The following is a 21,035-nucleotide window of genomic DNA, read 5'->3' as shown; positions in this document are numbered from 1 at the left end:
TTCTATTCCCTTCGAACCTTGCTAGAGCTGAGACTTAGATTGAACAACATTAGAGGCCCTGTTCATTCTCTATCACATTTGCGTAGCAGGCCAGCATGCCATCCAGTCCCAATGCTGTATGTCTCAGTAACTCGGATCACAATCTTGTGCAAGTTTTTTCTCAAACACACAGCATGTCCTCCGTCCAATCATTCCCAACCTCACATGCTTTGGAACTACAAAGGTATTAAGCAGGACAACTTTTGGATCTTTTCGTTTCCATGATCTCACTATTGCTTCTGCTCTTCTGACCTACATCTGCTCTGAGCTAGTCACTGAAATTTCCTCACTTGAATGAAAGAGCTTCATTCCCCCATTCAACCCAAAATTCTGGTCCAGTTTTCAAGTTCTGGTTCAACAGAAGACGTACTAAAGCAGCCAAAGAAAAAACAGCTTACTGCAGGTGGCTGGCAACGAGTATCTCAGCTTCATACTCAGCTTATGCTGAAGCATGCAAAGTCACGAAGGGGTTTCAATACTTAATAACTCCTTTATTTTTTGTTTTAAATTTACAATATCATAAGCATCATATACAGCATATATAGGAAAAATTTACACTAGATGTGAAAAATCAAATCTTGTATATGGCATCCATTTTTTGCTTCGCACAAACGTGCCCTTTCTAAGGTGTTTTTCATGACACCTCTTAGTGTCTCAGGTCCCAGTGCTCTGATTTCAGCTGTTAGAGTGTCTGAGGCTTGTTAACAAATTTGTTTTTTGAGACAGCCCCATAGAATATATGATAAGAAATCAGGAGTTTGTCGGATCTGGAGAATGTGATGTCCAGCTTATGTTGCAACTGTGGGAAATTATTCTTCCCTCAAAAATTTGCCTGAGCAGTTGGATTCTGGCTCTTGCTTTGTGAGCTGTCATGAGCTCTATCCTGTTGGAACCACTTCATGTTTATCTTGAACAGCTGGAAGTAAGAAATTTTCAATCATAGATCAATATTCATCTCCTGTAACACCGACAGGGTTCCCAACATGGTCTTCGAAAAATAAAGGTCCGATCACTTCTTCTGATGTTACCCCACACCAGACTGTACACTTAAGGGGGTGCACAATTCCCTTTGGTGAATTGCCCTAGGATTTTCTATACCACAAATCCTGCAGTTTTGTTTGTTACTGAAGCCATTCAAATGAAAATGTGTTTCATCTGATATTAGCAGCTTGTGGAAAAATTCCAGATCTCTCCTTGCTGGTTCTTGAAATCTGTGGGCATAACCTGGTGGCTTCAGCTCTTGCACCAACTGGATTTTATATGGAAACAAGGTTTTCAGAATATGCCGGAGTGACGTCCATGAGACTCCAGCCTGTCCAGACTGCCTTCGAGTTGATGTGCTCTGATCTTCTGCAACACTCTCCCTTACATGCTCAACTATGGCTTTGTTTCTAACCAAGCATGGTCTGCCTGTTCGTGGAAGGTCACTTACTGAACCCTGTTCCTCAAAACGACCAATCAAACATCTAATCATTGATTCACTTGTAGAATCTTTCATGCTGTAACGGTAATGATATGCTCGTTGGGTCAGAATTATTGATCCTTGGTTTTGACAGTAAAATTTCACAATTTGTGTTCACTGTTCAGTCGTGAATTTTTCCATGGTTAATCTCTAAGGTCTTCTTTATTAAATCTGTAAAGAAAAATTAAAAAATTAATTAAACAAAAGTTATTAAAACTTCAGACCCCCTTTGTGATTTCTGGCCCACCCTATACAAACAAACTGAAGAAACAGCTCTGAACCATTCCATCTCTCCTCCACTAGCAGACTATTTTATGGAACACCTAAAAAAAAGCCAACTTTTTAGTTCCATATAGCTCTCTCATATTTGCTTCATTTTGTAGATGTATATGCAATCAAGTCACACTCAGATACAATTACTACAATTTCTAAATAAAACATCTCCATATACAACCAGATTGAGTTCACTATTGAATGTCAATCAAACAATAGCCTTCTCTCACTGGATATTTTTAATAACACCCATCTATACTCAACATAGTTCTCTGTCCATCATCTGAAACTTCTCTTTATTGACAGATACACTGATGAATCCTCACACCATCTTCATCACATAAGATAGGCATTATCAAAATGTATGCATTGAGCTCACTCCATCTATTCTACTGAATCCCTTCTACAGGAAGAACTAAGCAAAAAAATTACTGACTGCTAATGGATATAATTCAGCCTCTGTTCGAAGAATCCTGAACAAACATCATTCCTTAACCAGATGTTAAGAAGAGATGACATACCCTACCTTAAAGAGACAACAGAATGAATAATATAAGTTATTCACAAGTTTAATCTATGAATTACAATCAAGATTACATCAAATACTTGGAATCTGATGAATCCAGCCTTGCTTTCCATGTCAGTGACACTACCCAAAGAGTTCACTGGAATCAAACTTGGGTACTCTGCTCAAATAGCTTTGAAGCTTCATGACAGTCTGAATATCAAGCACTGATTGTATGTCTATATACATATTCTGAAAGGGAACCAACTGTCCATAGCTTTTTTTTTTTTTAAATAATATATGTAATCTTTGTATCTGATTAACTGTCCATTGTTTTCTCTGAACACCATGTTACCTTGCTCATGTAGCTGTGACCAAGACTCCAATAGTGACATCAGTGTTGAATGCTGTTTTATTGCTTCCTTTTATTCTTCATGATGATGTTCTTGTAACAAGGATGAAATATTGGAGGCAATAAATCTATAGTTCTTTTTACATGTGTTAACCATTATTCACTCATTAAAAATATCTGTATACTGTCCAATGTTATCATGACATTAGTATACGCTGTTATGATATCCTTTGTAAATTCATATTATTATGGTGGGTGAAACTATTCAAATCACTATTCAGATATACGCTCCTTGATGTAAACCCACAAGGATCCATGTACTGAGATTTGAGTTTTTGTGATGGAACTCGAGAGAATTCTTGAACGATCCAGTGTACAGAGAATGCACATGATCAGGGCTAACAAATATGCTTGACAACTAACCTGTGGAGAGCAGAATGCAGACTGGGCAAAACAGAATATTTAATGAAAATTAACTTTCCAAAAAATTAAAAAAATAAGTTAAAAATTTTTTATTTTTAACTTAGAAAATGCTAAAGAATATGCATAATATAAAAGGTCATTCTAGTAACCATTATTAATGTAATAAATTATATTTTCCATTATTATTATTTATACTTCTTGGAATAGTTCACACACAAAGGAAATGTTCTCCAAACCATACCAAGTAACCACTTCATGGAAGAACTCTACTGACTTATTAGGAAATACCATTAAAAAATAAGGAAGGGGGACTTGGGAAGATCATATTTCAAAAATAGTCACTGAAATATCACACATTCATCGGTGATAAACACTTGACCATAGGGTGGCAGCCCCAGGAAGTACTAAACATTTTGACAACTTTAACATTTCCATTCTGGTCTATAAGGTTTGCTGATGAACTGTAAATGACCAAAACACAAACTTTTTATATGGCTGCACATTGTAGTTTGTGGAATGCTGAATTTGTGAATGTGTAGAGGTAAAATAATGCCTACAGTGAAAGGAGAAAACCTAATTTCTTTGATGCTGAAGAGGTAATACTAGTAATATGTTTATGCCAAGAAAGACTGGAGATTAGAGATATCCCAAAGAAGAGAAATCTCATCTCCAGAAATTTGGATGTCAAAAGTAAGACAGAATTGAATTTGCAAGCATGGACGTGAACAAGGTCATAGTTCACATCCATGCAACAGTGAAGAACAACAGTTCGGGGATCAGAATTTAACACTATAGAAGTAGATGTGCCACAAATTGTGGTTATTTGTGTAGTGCAAGGTTCTTGAAATACCCTTATTATTATTTTGGTCTAGCTACTCACTGATGAGATCTCAATAAATATCAAACCGGTCTGGGTAGTGACCTCCCACCATAATGCATAACATCATACATCTTCTAGGAGATGGGTTTTACATTATGGGAAATACTAGGAATAGCGATCAGAACTTTCCCCACCACAGAACTCTCCCCACGAGTTGCCCTAGTTTGTACTACGTGCTTTAGCTTACGCTAGTAGTCACCGATACTTTTATAGTTACTATATTTGATATGAAACTATGAGTTTCTTATTCGGTTTTGAAACAATGTGGGATTTAATATCCCCTTAATTTAAATAATATTCCTCCAGTTTATACTGGCTTACAAATGTGTGACTTGTTACATGGCAATGATGCACCCAGTCCATTGAGTGGGGTGGGGATCCACTGACTTCTTTTCAAGCAGTGTGCATATATAAAGTTCAATTTACAGCATTCAGATTTAGTGTTCTGAATAGTTTTGCTCATGGTATACTTTATTATAATTAAAACAATAATTACTAATATTTATTTATTTTTGAGATTAACAAAGCTTAAATAGAGATCTTTACTTTCATATGATTTTTTGACTGCCATAAGGGAATAATTTGGTCGAAATCTAGCCTGTAATTCATCCAATTTACCCATCGACAATTTTTCTTAGCATTTTCTCATGTATATTTACATAAATCATTCTTGAAATACCCAGTAAGAAAACTAACCCTAGAGTTCAACCTTATGACTAACACTTCTGAATAATGCATTGCCACTGTTGAACTTCAGAACCCTTTTTTGCTTTCATGTCAAATATTTTAGCTGTCTTTTCAGCACTTCAGTTGCTGATGGATTTGAGTGTTGATATGTACTGCTCATTTCTTACTCATGGATATTTTCTCTCAACTGTTCTCTCACTTGGTAACACATATAATGGTTTTCAAAGGGATAACTCCAGGTATCTAGAATATCCTTATCTTCAATTTTTCTATCACCTTTATGATCGCTGAATCCTCTTGTGGAATCAGAGATCTGAAATTTCTTGATAGCCTCAAAATATCCATCTTCTATATTCTTTCTAAGTTTTTCTTTTGACTTCTGCTTAGTTACTTTTACGTGTAACTCTCCTATTATCCTATATTTTCTCTATATTTGAGCAAATTCTAACTTACGAGATAGGAACTTTACTATATGATTTCTTCTTCTTTCATGCATTAGTTCTTTAGCTTATTGTGCCCACAAAGGAGTTCTAATTTTTCTATTTTTTCAGACACCTTTATGATAAGTTTTTCTTACTGAATAAGTTGATATTTTCTTCAGCTTTTGCCATTGGTTTCTAAGTTTTGATTCTTGTTCTTCAAACTTTTCTTCTCTGTTAATACTTTTACATTTGGTTCTTCTTAAGAAATGTACTTCCAAAAATTCTGTATTAATTTTTCTTTTCAATGTAATACTCATCTTATTCTGCTCAACATTAGGATCACTAGTTTTTTCTGTTCTCTTAAGTGAATCTATTCACATTTTTATACTGGCACATGGTTTTGGTAATGACTAGTGTCATGATCTATGTATGCATTTCACCAGGTAATTGCCATTATTAGTCCAAGCCTTCTCTCCAATTTTTACTAACACATTTTGACTCCCACCCACAAAAGGTAAACCTACAGTATACATTCATACTACTCATTTTTCATGCCATCTACCTCAGTTCTGTGGAACAGACTCCTCCCTGAAGTATTCCACAACTTCCAGTTCTTAAAAAAGAACATCAAAGTTCTTTATTGTCTGGAATTTATTTCTGACCATCAGCTTCCCTTTTCTTTATATCGGTTTCTTTCTTTTAGCCTTAAAATTTCTTATATTTCATTCTTGCAATGGGCCATAAAGCATTAAAAAAGAAGTCTCACTGTTTAATTTCACAAGTAAAATGTACCAATTATTAATTAGGGAGTTAATATTTAATTGATGTGATGTTTTTATTCTTTCTAAAGTACAAAGTTGGAAACTAGAATTTTCAATTAAATGAAGATCAGATAATCAAGATATTATTATATTTTATATTTATTTATTTATTATTTCTATAAGAGATAGATATAGTAAATTTAAAATGTGGCAAGAAAACTGATCAACATACCAATTTTCACAGGAAATCCTGAAGGAAGCTGTAAGGTGATAAAATCCCTCAGTTTTGCAAAATGAGTACTACTGATGGCCATCAAATCTACAATTGGCAGGATCTATCAGATTATAGTTATTAAATTATGAATGGTTGCAAGACTTTGAAAATCCAATAAATATTAAAATTAACAAAACTACTGTTGCATTATAATATATATCATGCACTACTAAAAAGCAAATATTATTATAATTAATCACAAAATGAAAAGTGATATATAATAATTGTCACTTTTTGTTATTTCCAGAATATTAAATATTCCAAATAACTACCAAAGTAGTTTTATTTTTCATACTTTCAATAATAACTGCAGCTGGTAAACATATATAGTTGTATCTAATAATTATTAACATATTTCAAGAGGTTGAGAGAAAATGCATCCAACAAGAGCTGATTGATTACATTATCACTGATGGCAATATCTTCAAACTTGTTATTGATACAAGAACATAGGGTATGAAAGAGGAAGAAAGCTGTTGTTGAGCAGGTTAAAATAAATATCACACTAGGAGGAAAAAAGTGCATAACAAAGTATTGAAAAAAAAACATACTTCTTTCAGATGTGAACTGTACATTCATATATAGCAATCCCTCGATTAATGCGCCCGCGATTAGTGCGTCATTTTTTTTCGATACCCAAATTCGATTAGTGCGCCTACATATATCTTAAAAATAAATGTTACAGACTTCAAAATTTTTGATCTATACTTGTTTTATGGCTAACTATTTTAAAAAAATCACTCACCAGGATGAAATAATTTAGCTACCGATTTGAAACATTTTACAAAATTATTTTTTACTGGCATACTACACTATTTCTGTGTACACTAGGTTCCAAATTTACTGCCAAAATTTATGTCGTGATCCTGATCAGCAAGCTGCTGTGTAAAGGAGATTGCTGATCATATCTCATGCAATTGTTTTCCTTACTTTTTTATTTTAAATTATTTTCCTAACCTTTAATCATGAGTAAAAGAATTAGTGAGCAAAAAATAGAAGTGTTAAAATGATTCAAAAAGTAATCTGATTGGACTGGCCACAAATTTGAAATAATAAAGAAAAATGAACAAGGCGAGTCCAGAGCAAAGATAGGACAAGAACACAAAAATGGGTGAATCAACTGCTGAATAAAAAGAGAAAGGTAAGGCTGCTTCAAGTTCATCATACATGCACCGAAAATCAAAGTATTATAATGATTGAATTAGAGAGACTTCTTTTTACATGGATTGAAGATTGTAACCAAAAACAGATCCCTCTATACACTGGCCTTATTAAATAAAAAATCTCTTTGTAACCTGAAAAAAGGGCTATCAACGATGGAAAAGAAGAATTCCACGTTAGTGCTGGGTGATTTGAGCGTTTCAAAAAGAGAAATAGCCTACATAATGTACTAATCATAGGCAAAGCTGCAAGTGCAGATAAAACGATATCCAGAGATTTTGAAGAAAATTGTGTAAGCAGGGGACTATTGTGATCAACACATATTTAATGTCGATGAAACCGGCCTTTTTTTGGAAGAGAATGCCTTGCAAGACTTTTCTAGCCAAATCAGAGAAATCTCAGCCTGGTTAAAAAGTAGCAAAGTCAAATGAAATTACTGCTAGCAACATGCGAGCCATTTGGAAACACATTCTTCCACACTGTGCAAATGATTTTAGAGGCTTTTCAAATGAATCTAAGTTAATTAAATCTCATTGAGTAGTTGAGTAATTCCGACCTGCTAAATTTAGATGCACTCACTGCAGGAAGATCCTGAAGAAAATTCAATCACTGACAAGTCCAAAGAGGTTTCACAGAAACAATGCGAAAATAGTTTTCGTACAATTGAAGTTTTTAAGCAGCAATGCTTAGAGACTGATTCTGGTGTAGAGAGAACCAGTAAAATTTGCAGAAGAGGCAATAGGGCCAAACTGTCAGTTGTATGAAAACAAGAAACAGAATGCCTGCCAAACTACATTAGCTCAATTCTTTAAGAAGCAGAATAATAAATTTATATTCTGAATATGTTTTATTGTCTTTCAGCTTCATGGTTTTACTTTAACCATGCCCTGAGACATACCCTAATTCTTTTATAAAAAAAATTAAGGGTCAAAAAAGAAATCTGAGAAATGAATTATACATTTCCCCATAGGTTATTATATTTGATTAGTGAGTTTTCGATTAATGCACCTGTTTTAAAGAACACATTAGGCGCATTAATCGAGGGATTGCTGTATACAAATATTACGAAGAGCAAAGAAATAACACAAAATGAATATATCCACACAACCTACAGTGAATGAATTCTTTTCAACATCTGGTGGACCCCATATATAGGCTAGATGGGGCTCTCATGTAAAGAAAAACCACACACTTCATGGGAGATCCATAGAAAATCAATGAAAAAAAAAAAAAAAAAAAAATTGAAGGATATAGTACTCAACTTACTGGTAAGCCTCAACATTACTGCCTCCATAGCGTAATAGGAAGAACAGCAGAACATTGCGCTCTTTGATCGGAAAAGACCTAGCTTTGATTCTCATCATGACGAGGGGAATTCTTATAAGGTCTTTTTCAGTTGAAGGCGAGTTAATTGATTTCATAAAGCTGTAGCAGGTTTTTTTTTTCCTCCCTGAAACTCGGGTTTTTTCATCCCACATACAGACAAATCAGCCTTCAGAACATACACACATACAATTTACAGATAAAAAAAATACCTTTGTTGGTGATGATGGGTGGTAGATGGCATTGTTGGTAGTAGTGTCTTAGAATGAGAATTAAGCAGTAGTGGAGAGACTAAGATATATTCAACAAAGCAGTGTACAGTGTCCTCTCTGTGATGAGTCCTTGGACTCCCTGGAGGTGTCACATAATAATAATCATTAATTTACTGATGTTATTTGAAAATTACATAGGTATTGCTCTTCCAATTCAAGGACAAATACAATGAACAGAAAGAGAGCCTGGCAATAGATTCATTACTATCTCCACTTTTAGTCGACCTGTTCATGGAAATTGAAAAACTGGCCTTAGAGGACAATAGTTTATGACCAAAATTTTGGCAATGTTATGTAGATGATATATTCACTACAGAGCCCAATGTGACAGAACAGGACTTTGCCAATCAACTTAACATTCATACGCATATAAAGTTCACTGTTGAATTAGAAAACAAATCCCTGTCTTTCTTTAGACACTCTCCCTCTCCAAACAAAATAAACTCAACTATTCATTCAGTCTATAGAAAGTCTACACATAAGAAGTATCTCCAAGACACCTACCACACCATCATCTATCAGAATATAGATATTGTAAAAATATTTATGTAGCTCCATAAAGACTAAGCATTTTTACATAAAATTTTACCAAGGTTAAACCCAGTAAGAACTGTAACCTGTACATAGATGTTTGTTAAATGTAAATAATCCCTATGGGAATTGTGTATGCTCTCTACCAAATAAGGGAATATTCTAGAAGGTGTAGGATTAAGGCAATACCTTGCCACTAGTAAACAGTGTATTTTTAGCTCTTTATAAAGACATCAAATTTTGTGTGTGTGTATTCTACATGGAAATGCTCAAGGTCAGTGCTAGATGGACCGACAAAAGATTCAAACAAATGTCTGCTGCCAGAACGAATAGGATTTGGGGAGTGTTGAAGAAAAACAATTAAAGGATCAGTCAGAGAAAGGGATCAAGGGTTTTCACCGAAATGTTCAAGGAATATCTCTGTACAAGGATTCGTAAGTGAGAGAATAAAAGGCGTTGGCGAAAAGATCGCAAAAGGGGGGGGATATGATTCGGTTCCAGAAGTTTTCATCGGTGACCCAGAGATCGTTGGTCAGTCAGCAGGAAGTCGCTGGCAGTTATCTGCCAGATGTACGCCATCGGGAACGCGACTTCTGGAGAACGTATGCCAGAGGCCTAAGGGAAGGATGAGAGGAGCCGATCTGCCAGGCAATGGATAGACCACTGATGACAACTCTATGCCAGGAGATATAGTCCAAGGAGAAGGAATCTTCAAGTGGAAGGAAATTGCTCCGTTGCCTTCTACACACATGCAACTACTCCGTAAACTGAAAAACTTCCGCCCGTGTCCTGGGAAGATACTGATTCGCAGGCCGTCAACAAGTCTATCGCCGGCACAAGCAGGGAGCGAAAACCTGACACAGAAGAAAAAGGAACAGAGCTCCAGTGTGAAGCCAGATCAATAGAGGGTAGTCACCACCAAAGTATCTGTTTTTCCAATTTTTCTTTGAGTTTTTAAGGGACCTTTTATTAGTGGACTGTAAATACATGCTGATCAAAATAGGCATAATTAACAGTTGAAGATTAGAAGTTAAATAATAGTCAGGAATTTGTATGTGAAATACGTCAGTGTAACTGTTTACCAAATTGATGAAATTAGCCTATAGAATATTCCCAGCATAAAAGGGAAGGAGCGTTTGTGTATAAAAAATAGGTCTATGTGCTCGATATTTAAGAGTTAGCAGTTAAGTAACATGTACCAATGCTCAGCGTAAATGATTTGTGTTATAATAGGAAACCTAGTTAAATATGTGATATAATTTGTGTGACTAAACTACAGGAAGTTAACTAATTGATTTATATAGATCTGAATTGAGATGCTTTATCCTATTACTGCAAGCTTAGTGTAAATTGTTTTATGTGAATTGAATTTGTTGTTTAAATATTAATAGTGTCGCCTGATATTTAATTCTTTAATGCATTGTTCTCAAAAACAACCGAGCTTGTGAGCAGGACAGATAGATAATTAATACAAAATTAAAGTAAAGGGGTAGTCACGACTGTATATAAGTGCAAGGAAGGCTATCTACCGAAAGTAGTAATATTTAATGCCATAAAAGGAACTCCTGAGGCGCAGTCACTAATTCAAATAAATATCTAGAGATCCTTGGCATAAAAATAGGAATACTGGAGGTAAAATATAAGGAACAGAAGGGCATAAGTTTAAAGTTAATAGAGGTATATAAGGGAACAAGACAATATTAAAGATTTAGGAATTGACATAAGGATAAAGATAATACTGTAGAAATAAGAAGAAAAAATTTATATAAGGATAAGGGAAAAGAAAAGATTTATATAAAGATATCAAACGACGACAGAGGAGAATACAGAAGCAACAAAAATTAATAAAAAAACGTGACACCAAATTTACAATATATTATAAAAACCTCAGGAAAGGACATTTAACATTTCCAGCAGTACAGATAAAACAAGCCAAGAACTCAAACACTTCAGTCTCATCTTCTCACAAAATTGTTATAATCAAAAACTAATAAGAAAAACAGCCTCTTAAAAAAAATAGTTGTAATAAACAAGAATATAGAGAAGCAGTACCACTTCTCCTTTACATCGATCACATAGAGATCAAAAGATTTGCAACAAGGTTTAAAGGCGACCCCCCCCCCAAAAAAAAAAGATTGTGCCCTTTGCCCTCCAAAACCTTTCCACTCACCACTCAAAATCATTTGTTCATGTGTATTGGGCTATGCTGGAGAAATAGGTCAGTCAAGAGATATGCATGTCAGACTATATCAAAGATGTGGAAAAGGAAAGATAAATCTGGAAAATGCAAGAAAGAATATTGTTATTAGGAAATTGTATTGTATTATTGTATGTTGTAATTATTAGGAAATTTATAATTTCCTAATTGAGCATCTCAAGAAAGATTTATGTATTATGTAATATATTTCATCAAATTTTCCCTGAAGGGGAAAATGAATTATAACAGATTTTGGCCAAAAGAGGCTGTCAAGGCTAGATTTTTACTTAACTGGCAAATAGTTGAGAAATAACATGGGAACAAATATGACAGAGCCAATGGCAAACTATTCAATAAATCTTATGTAAAGCAATACAAACCTTATACATGGAAATCAAATTAGCAATTAGGATTGAAATACTATTACAGAGGAAGATGGTTTGTTACTTGGTGTAATTCAAGTATAAGGGAGTCATACATTATCTCTATTTGTAATCTATGTGGATTGAATCATTAAGTATTTAAAGAAGAATAAAGAATATCACAGTTGGCTTTCATCTACATCTTTATCTTTCTTTCTGTTTATACTAAAGCTTGATACAACCGCAAGCCAATAATCAAACTTATCACAATTATCACACTGAAAACTAATTTTGTCCAACTCTTGCATCCACCTTTTTTTGCATTTGATGTTTGGTAAATGCCCTTCTATTATTCTGAACATGAAAAATCCTTGAGACCGACAATTAACCCATATTAAACTCATACCTCATATGAATGGCTTGAACATGGAAATGTTTGGATAATGTCTTGGCATAAACATATTAAAATTATTCAATTTTTCTTTTTAGTTATTTCTAAAATGATGAAGAAAACCATCATTAAAAAATTTCACTTTCTCTCTTTTGACAGATGTTCAGTTTCTGCTGCTTGCATTTTCTACTAATATTTCAAAGGTTAATGTTAATCAAAACTGGCATTGATAATTCCCCTACTATCTCCTAAATCTGTTAAACAAGAGCATTTCTTCACAGTTAAACTCTCAACAAACTTTTCTTCTTCACTCATTCCACCATCTTATTTATTTCTTAAAGAGTACAATCTACAGGTCTTCAAATTCAATGTTAACAAGTTTCTTCTTCCTCATTAACTTTCTCTCATTCATAATACTGAAGTGTAGAGTAAGCAACACTCACAACACTGAAAAATGCCTCTTTTCAGGAATGTGTAATGTTATGCAATATAGGAAGGATCAATATTTAGTCAGAATTTGACTAAATATTGATCCTAGAAATGAATCTCATTGGTGTTATTGTCGATGGCAATATCTTCAAACTTCAAGATACAAGAGTAGGGTATTTGAAATAAGTAGTGTGAACTACTTATTTCTTCTAGCGAATGAAGAGCTTACCTCTATGCTAAATGATGATCTTTGGACGATCTTCTCCAATGTCTCTAATTATTCAGCAAATAAGGAATTCCAAAAAGTACGTTGTTGGCACATCAAAAAATTTGAAAGTTTGAAAAAGAACTCAGCTAGCAAACCTCAACTGCCTCTCAACACAGTAATAAACCTGTCATCCCTAACCTTGAACCTATCAAGCATGCTCTCCCTAGGCCACAACTTCGCTATAACACCAAAAAAAAATCCTTCTGAAGAAATAATGATTCAATTAGAACATAATATCTGCAACCTTCCCAACCATATTGCCAACAATATCAGACTAGATGCAGCCAGTGTTCTCACTAAAGCTAAACCTCCAAAATGCATCCTTTCTAAAGAAGAATTCAAAGCTCTACAGGAATTAAAAAATAACAGTAAAATAAAAATTACTAAAGCGGATAAGGGAAATGCCACTGTAGTTCTAAATAAAACAAAAGCTTTCCTCCTTGCTATTAGATAGGGCTACTTACCTCCCTGTAGAATATGCTCCTACCAGCTCCCAAATCAGAACACTCTAGGCTCCTTAAGAAGGTTACTTCTTGGCCTGTGGAAATTACTAATAAACTAAAACCTTTTAGCTCTAGACCCCCCCCCCCAGAATATATGGACTTCCAAAAATCCAGAAACAGAATGTGCCCTTACGTTCCATTGTGGACGGCATCAATTCCCCCACATACAAACTAGCCAAACATTTAGCCAAAGTGCTCACACAATATACTGGCAAGACACCTTCACACATTAAAAATTCAGTCCACTTTAAAGCCAGTATAGAAAACCTCTCACTCCAACACACTGACATAATGGTCAGTTTTGATGTCTCCTCCTTATTCACCAATGTTCCACTCAAAGATACTTTGGACCTCATCCAAGGCAAACTTCCTCCCGATATCTCAGCCCTATTTCAGTTCACCATGAACTCAGGCTATTTCGTTTGGCAAGGAAAATTCTACAAACAAATAGAGGGGACTGCCATGGTTTCTCCACTCTCTCCACCTCTGGCCAACTTCTTTATGGAGACCTTCGAAGAAAAGGCCTTAAACTCAGCCCCACTTAAACCTATTGTTTGGCTATGCTATGTAGATGATGTGTTCGCTATTTGGCCGGATGGCCTATACACACTCGAAAACTTCTTTTCACACCTAAAGAATCAGCACCCTACGATCCAGTTTACCTTAGAAAAATAAAACAATAATCTCCCTTTCCTAGATACTCTGATTACATGCCAGCCTAATGGATCCCTGGCTTTCTCAGTTTACAGAAAACCTACACATATAGGTAGATATATTCACCAGCGTTCACATCATCCTCCCTCCCAACAATATAGGATTATAAAACCTTTTTTATAAAAGGGCAAAATTAATCAGTTCAGATAGCAATGCCCCTACTACTGAACTTATTCATATTCTTAACACCTTTGTAGCCAATGGATACAATCCCAATAAAATCCAAAAAATATTAAAACCAGTTAACCCCCCCCCCCCCCCCCCCAACAAGGACTACTCTAAATCTGTCACTATTCCTTATATTCGAGGTACTTCTGAAAAGTTAACAAAAATCTTAAAAAAATATGACTTGACAACTTGTTACAAACCATATCAAAAATTGACATCTCTTATCCGCTCTTCCAAGGACCAGCCACTTCCTCTAGACCTACCTGGAGTTTACCAGGTCTCTTGTAGTTGTAAACTGTCTTACTATGGCCAAACAGGCAGGACTGCTAATATCAGGATATCTGAATATAAGAATTATATCCGTTTCCACTGTTATAGCCACTCAGGATTTGCTGACCATGCCTTGGACACCTGCCATAAAATACGTTGGAAGAAAGCTTCCTTACTACACCGCAGCAAGTTTAAATAAGAGAGATTATTCTTAGAATCAGTCTCAGCCTTAAAAAACTCCCTAAACCTCAATAAATTTGGATGCATGAGACTACCCCAAATATGGGAGGCTTGCATTCTTAGGACGAATGCAAGCCAAGATTAATACCCAATTTGGCCCACTAGGTGGCACTTTAGGACTGACTTCAGTTGTTTTCTTCAGCCATTTCTGCTCAGTGTTAGTGCCTGCATGCACATTTCATTAATTTTTATGTTCCCTGAAAATGGTAATGTAACATTACCGAAATATTGGAAATATTAAAGTTATTTAGTTAACATAATAATATACGTTGTTCTTTCCTTAAAATTAACAGTTAGTTATCGATAGTAATAGCTGTTTAACTTTTTTAGTTCATTTTTGAGTGATTCTCTATAACAACTTTTATTGTGGTAGAGGTTTCGTAGATTCACTAAATTGGACTTTTTTCTTATGAGCTTATTCCGTTTGTATTCTTTGTTGATCCATACTTTTGCCCTTACTAGTCTGTGGTCACTTCCTGTATTAAATCTATTAAGCACTTCGGTATTATTTATGAAGTCTATTTTATTGTAAGTTTGTCCATTTGGGCTTCTCCAAGTCCATTTTCAGTTGATTTTCTTCTTGAAAAAGCTGTTCATAATAAAGAGGTTATTTTCTTCTGCGAATTCAATAAGTCTTTCTCCTCTTTCATTCCTCTGTCCAAATCCAAATTTACCGATGGAGTTCAGATGGTCATCTCTGCTTCCAATCTTGGTATTAAAATCACCCATTATAATTATGTAGAATTCTTTAGAATTATTTAATGTGGATTCTAATTAAATTAAGGGGATATTAAATCCCACATAGTTTTAAAACCAAATAAGAACCTCAAAGATTGGAATCAGAGAGTTTCTTGCTGAATATAGTAAACTATAAAGTATCGGCGACACTAGCGTTAGCAAATGCAAGTGATTCTAGTACGTAGTACAATACCGGACGACTCGTGCTCTTTACATTTAAGTAACTTAATGGTTGCACCTGTTTGGATAACTCGCTCATAGAGTATATAAGTTCTTTTCGCTATACACTTTGGTATTAGGTCTAGCTACTCACTGATGAAGCCTCAAAAAAGGCTGAAACCGGTCTGGGTAGTGACCTCCCTCCATAATGTAATAACAGCATACATTTCCTAGGAAATGTGTTTTTACATTATGGAAAATACCTAAGAATAGCGATCTGAACTTCCTCCACCTTTGCAACGAGTAGTCTGGTATTGTACTACGTACTAGGATCACTTGCATTTGCTAACGCTAGTGTCGCCGATACTTTATAGTTTACTATATTCGGCAAGAAACTCTCTGATTCCAATCTTTGAGGTTCTTATTCGGTTTTAAAACTATGTGGGATTTAATATCCCCTTAATTTAAGTAACGTTTTCATTGCAGAAATGAAGCTTATTAGCTCTTTATATTTAAGTGGATTCTAATGTTTCATAGAAACATTAAAATCAGCATGTACCATTACAGAATACAGAAAAAAATGTAAGAAAATTGATTTATGGGTAAAAAGCATCAAAAAAGTAACAGGAAGATTTTGAAGAATATAGAAGATAAACATCTATATTTATCAAAGCTGAGAGGAGATTATAGTTAATGGAAGAAGCAAAAAAAGAAGAAGGGGAGAGGAGAGAGAAATAGTTTGAAAGTCATTGCCACTACATAGGTTGTGCGAGTGGTGGGCTGTTTTTAGAAATATGGGAAAATCTGATGTACAAAAACACTTCTGACCAATGGATTGCATTATCAATATCATGTTGGAATCACAAATCTAGAAAAAGTTTGTTCAGTGAGAGACTGCAAGATTACAGAAGCTAAGGTTATCGGGAAAGATGTAGGTGAGCATTTATGCAGATACCCTTGAGGTATCTGCATAAATGCAAGCTTATTAGCTCTTTATATTTAAGTGGATTCTAATGTTTCATAGAAACATTAAAATCAGCATGTACCATTACAGAATACAGAAAAAAATGTAAGAAAATTGATTTATGGGTAAAAAGCATCAAAAAAGTAACACTTTTTTGATGCTTTTTACAAAAACACTTCTGACCAATGGATTGCATTATCAATATCATGTTGGAATCACAAATCTAGAAAAAGTTTGTTCAGTGAGAGACTGCAAGATTACAGAAGCTAAGGTTATCGGGAAAGATGTAGGTGAGCATTTATGCAGATACCCTTGAGGTAAGTGAGTGTGAGAATGAGAGGGCAAAGATGCTAAAAGTAGTTTCTTGTGTCTCAAATTGGAATAGGACAATCATTAAAAGGATGACAGGATACTTGTGAGTCTAAAGAGATATTGTAATTTATGTATGCTACTGCCAGAAGCATTGGTATACACGAATCTTTGCCTCTAACTGGAGAGAGTCGTAATCATGCAGTTATGACTTGAGAGATGGCTAAGCCTGAATTTTCAGTGAAGAAGGGGGTATGAATGAAATAACAAAACCAGTGATTATATCACTCAGGAGGCAACCTGAAGCAGAGCTATAGATAAGAAAACTGCAAGGAAATAGATTCTGTCAGCTCCTTATGCAGATGATCTTGTACTCTTAAATGAGAACAACCACAAGATTTTAAGACTAAATTGAATAAATGCTGTAACAAACATGGTATGAAAACAACAATAAATAAAAAAGATGTAACTAGTAAATTAACTCTGCTTTAAAATCCACAGAAATGCCTGCACAGTAATAATTAACTTAGGGATGCGAAAGTACAGTTAAAATTAATTATTATAATCATTAATTTTAATGATTACAATTCATAATTACAGTCTTCAATAATTATTGAAGACTGTAATTATGAATTGTAGGAAGTTTTTCACTTGATTATCAAGTATATTATACTTGACAAGGTACAGAGGCTATTGACTTCACATCAACTGTCTTATTTCTTTCTTTCTTTCATGGTTACATAGTGGTCAGAATTTATTGTATAGAAATTATGGAGGCAAATTTCCATGTTGGTGCAATTACTCTACATCAAACTAAGATAAAATAACATTCGATGTTTCAACCTTTAAATTAAGGTCATCATCAAGAACATACACAGTGGTACACTACTATACACTTTATTAAGCTACAGCATAGCTGTTTTATTAACCAGTGACCCTAGCCTGGTGATGGAAAGAAAGAAGAGGAAGGGCAAAATTAAAAAAAAAATTGGTGTAATCATATCAATTCTTCTTTCACTATGCGTTATTCCCGCTTCCTATGCAGGGTCCGCATGTTACTTAGATGCGACTTCTTGTTAGTACCACTCCCAACCGACATGTCGCCTAGCCTGCTGCTGGGTGGGTGTGGATATATTTTTGGCTGTAGTAGCATATGTTCACAGGGCCGGTTTGCCTGCTTGTGGGATGAAAAAGGCCAGATAAACTGGAGGAAAAAACCCTACTGTCCGTGCCCAAGACCGGCTAACTTGGCTATGGCTGAGGAAGATCCTCAAATTCTTCACGTCTTCGACGGGAATCGAACCTGGGACACTCCTTCCCCAGTCATATGGTTGTGAAGCGCAAAGCCACTAAGCTAACTGTGCGAACGTGTAATCGTATCAATTGCTACTAGTTAAATTCTCTACAGTCATGGTATTTTTAGATTCCGTTTATTGTCCATCAATTAGGTTTTTATTTGTTTGGAATTTATAGAAGTTTTGTCATCCTGTTCTTCTATTCCTAGATGCAATATGAGTTGCAGATGGGCCTTCCAGACTCTTGGAAGTGTTCATCCATCACTCTTGAGATTAGGATGATGGATTAGCATCTTACAAGCTTCTTTGAATTTTCTTCCATACCAAGTTTCATTATGACATAAAGACAATGCATTTCCAGTCAATTCTGTGGCATATTTGAAGTGCATGACTGGAAAGCCTCGATTTTCCATAATAAAGAGATTTAATCTGTTGTTTGTGTTTTTCTTGTCTTATTAAGAATGTGTGTACTACTTTCCCCCCTAGGTAGGATAAATTACAGGTGTAATGGATTTCATATATTCCTTGGTTGTCAAGGTGGGGAAGGAGATCTTTAGAGCAATTGTATAAGGTTTTTAATTTTGTGGGTGGTTTGAAAGTCAGCTTAATATCATATTTTTATAGCATTCTATTTTTATCAGATATTCCAAATAATGTAGAGAATAACTACGAATTTTTTTTTATTTTGGGAGCATTCTTATGAAGGATTTTGTTGATAGTTTTCTTGTAATTCTTTGTTTTTATATTCGATAATCAGTCTCAGTGTGCTGATGATCCTCAGTTTTTGTATTGGTGTGTATGTGTGGGGGGAGAGGGGGTGCACGTGCAGGTTTGCAGTAGACCTTGAAGAAAAGACAGCCTGAGTGAGGATGTGTGACAAATGTGTCCAGAAAAGGTGTTGGAGAGATTGGTAAGGAATAGAATACAGGACTTGGCTGATGGACATAGCATTCTTTATGATGGTCAGCATGGATTTGTAAAAGGTCCTGTTTTAGTAATTTACTTGCATTTTATGCGATAAGATAACAAGTGTGTTAGATAAGGGAGAATCATATACAGGCAGCCCTCGGTTTATGCCTCACTTCCATTACTGAAAACACGGGCATAAACCAAACCCAATTTTAATGGGAGATACAAAGTTATGTTCAGTGCAGTCAAAAAATATGCACATGAAGTATGTGTAACATTATTATATTTAAAGCTTTGATAGGACAAAAATAATTTGTGTACTAATCTATAAAAATGTCTTCTGTAACCCCAAGCTTTCTTGTTCCATTTCCAAAAGACTGGCAGCATGGCTTTTAGACCCTTGAAGGCACATGGTGTTTGTGAATGATCCACCAACATTGGTTTAAGCTTCAAAGTTCAGGAGACATTTGCACCCAACAAAAGCGTAAGTCTATCTTTTGCAGCTTTAAAACCTGGAGCACAGAACATTCTTCACAGGAATTGAAGGTGCGTGATGACAATTTTTTCCAGTAGAGCCCAGTCTCATCAACATTTAAAAATGAGATCAGGAGGATAACTTCCTTGTTCTACAGTCTTGAAATTCTTTAGGAAAAGCAGCTGCTACCACAACACCTGCACTTGCCACCTCACCACATGATTTGGCACTATGGCACTCACTTCGAGACTTAAATCTCATGAAATAACCTCTGCTTCCTAAAAATGTTTTTTCACCACCATCTGTCTTTTTAAGATCCTCAAAAATTGTTTTTGCTTTCTCAGTTATAACAGCCTGCTTCAGAGGAATGTTTTTCTGATTCAAGTCATCCACCTATAATGATAATAATTTTTCCATTTTTTTCATGAAGTTTACCCCTTCTATAATTTACATGTTTTGCATTTAGCACTGAAGTAGATTGTTGTGCAGACTAAGTCCAAAAAATATTAGAACCTACAAACCACAGATCCCCTCCCCCCCTCCACAACAAGGATTACTCTAAATCTATCACCATTCCCTACATCCGAGGTACCTCGGGAAAGATTACCAAAATCTTAAAAAAGCATGACCTAAACTCCTGTTACAAACCTTACAGAAAATTGGCATCCCTTATCCGCTCCACTAAAGACCAACCACTTCCCCTAGACCTACCTGGTGTATACCAGGTCCCTTGCAGTTGTAATCTGTCTTACTTTGGCCAAACAGGCAGGACAGCGAATATCAGAATTTCTGAACACAAGGACTACATCCGGTTTCACAAGTACAGCCATTCTGGTCTTGCGGACCATGCTCTGGATACACGCCACAGAATACGGTGGAAGAAAGCTACAGTAATACACCGTAGCAAATACAAATACGAAAGACTATTTATGGAATCAGCCTCAGCCCTAAGAAATTCTCCAAACCTCAACAAATTTGGTTGTATGCAACTGCCCCAAATTTGGGAGGCTTACATCAGCAGACCTTCAGCCCAACTGCCAAGAACACCTACTTAGACTGCTAGAGGGCACCATAAGGACTTTTAGGAGAACAATAGCTTCATCTCTTCATTCCCAGTTACTGTGTTTGTAGTGCCTACGTGCACGTGCTTTTTTGTAAGTTCCTTTAGAAGATGGCAATGTGACATTGCCGAAATATCGGAAAATATTTATTAAAGTTTAATTTAATTTATATCCTTAACTATGTTGTTCTATTCCTTAAGTGTTTTAATAATTTAATA

At 35.2% G+C, this 21,035-nt stretch overlaps 1 protein-coding gene across 4 annotated transcripts in view; it reads right to left on the bottom strand.

Annotated features, from left to right (window-relative positions):
• LOC150101881 (ankyrin repeat domain-containing protein 13D-like) overlaps positions 1-21,035 on the bottom strand; it is a 248,457-nt gene that overhangs the window by 51,289 nt on the left and 176,133 nt on the right. For all 4 annotated transcript variants that reach the window (XM_090400995.1, XM_090400994.1, XM_090400996.1 and 1 more), the window contains exon 11: positions 6,037-6,139. In XM_090400995.1, the coding sequence (XP_090257121.1) occupies positions 6,037-6,139 (103 nt within the window). The remainder of the gene's footprint in view (positions 1-6,036; positions 6,140-21,035) is intronic.

This window comes from Typopeltis vanoorti, chromosome 11 (assembly GCF_054136105.1).
Source record: "Typopeltis vanoorti isolate ZY-2024b chromosome 11, IOZ_Tvanoo_1.0, whole genome shotgun sequence".
Classification (NCBI taxonomy): Eukaryota; Metazoa; Arthropoda; class Arachnida; order Uropygi; family Thelyphonidae; genus Typopeltis; species Typopeltis vanoorti.
The sequence above is the reverse complement of the archived record's forward strand: the minus strand, read 5'-3'. Positions and strand labels throughout refer to the sequence as shown.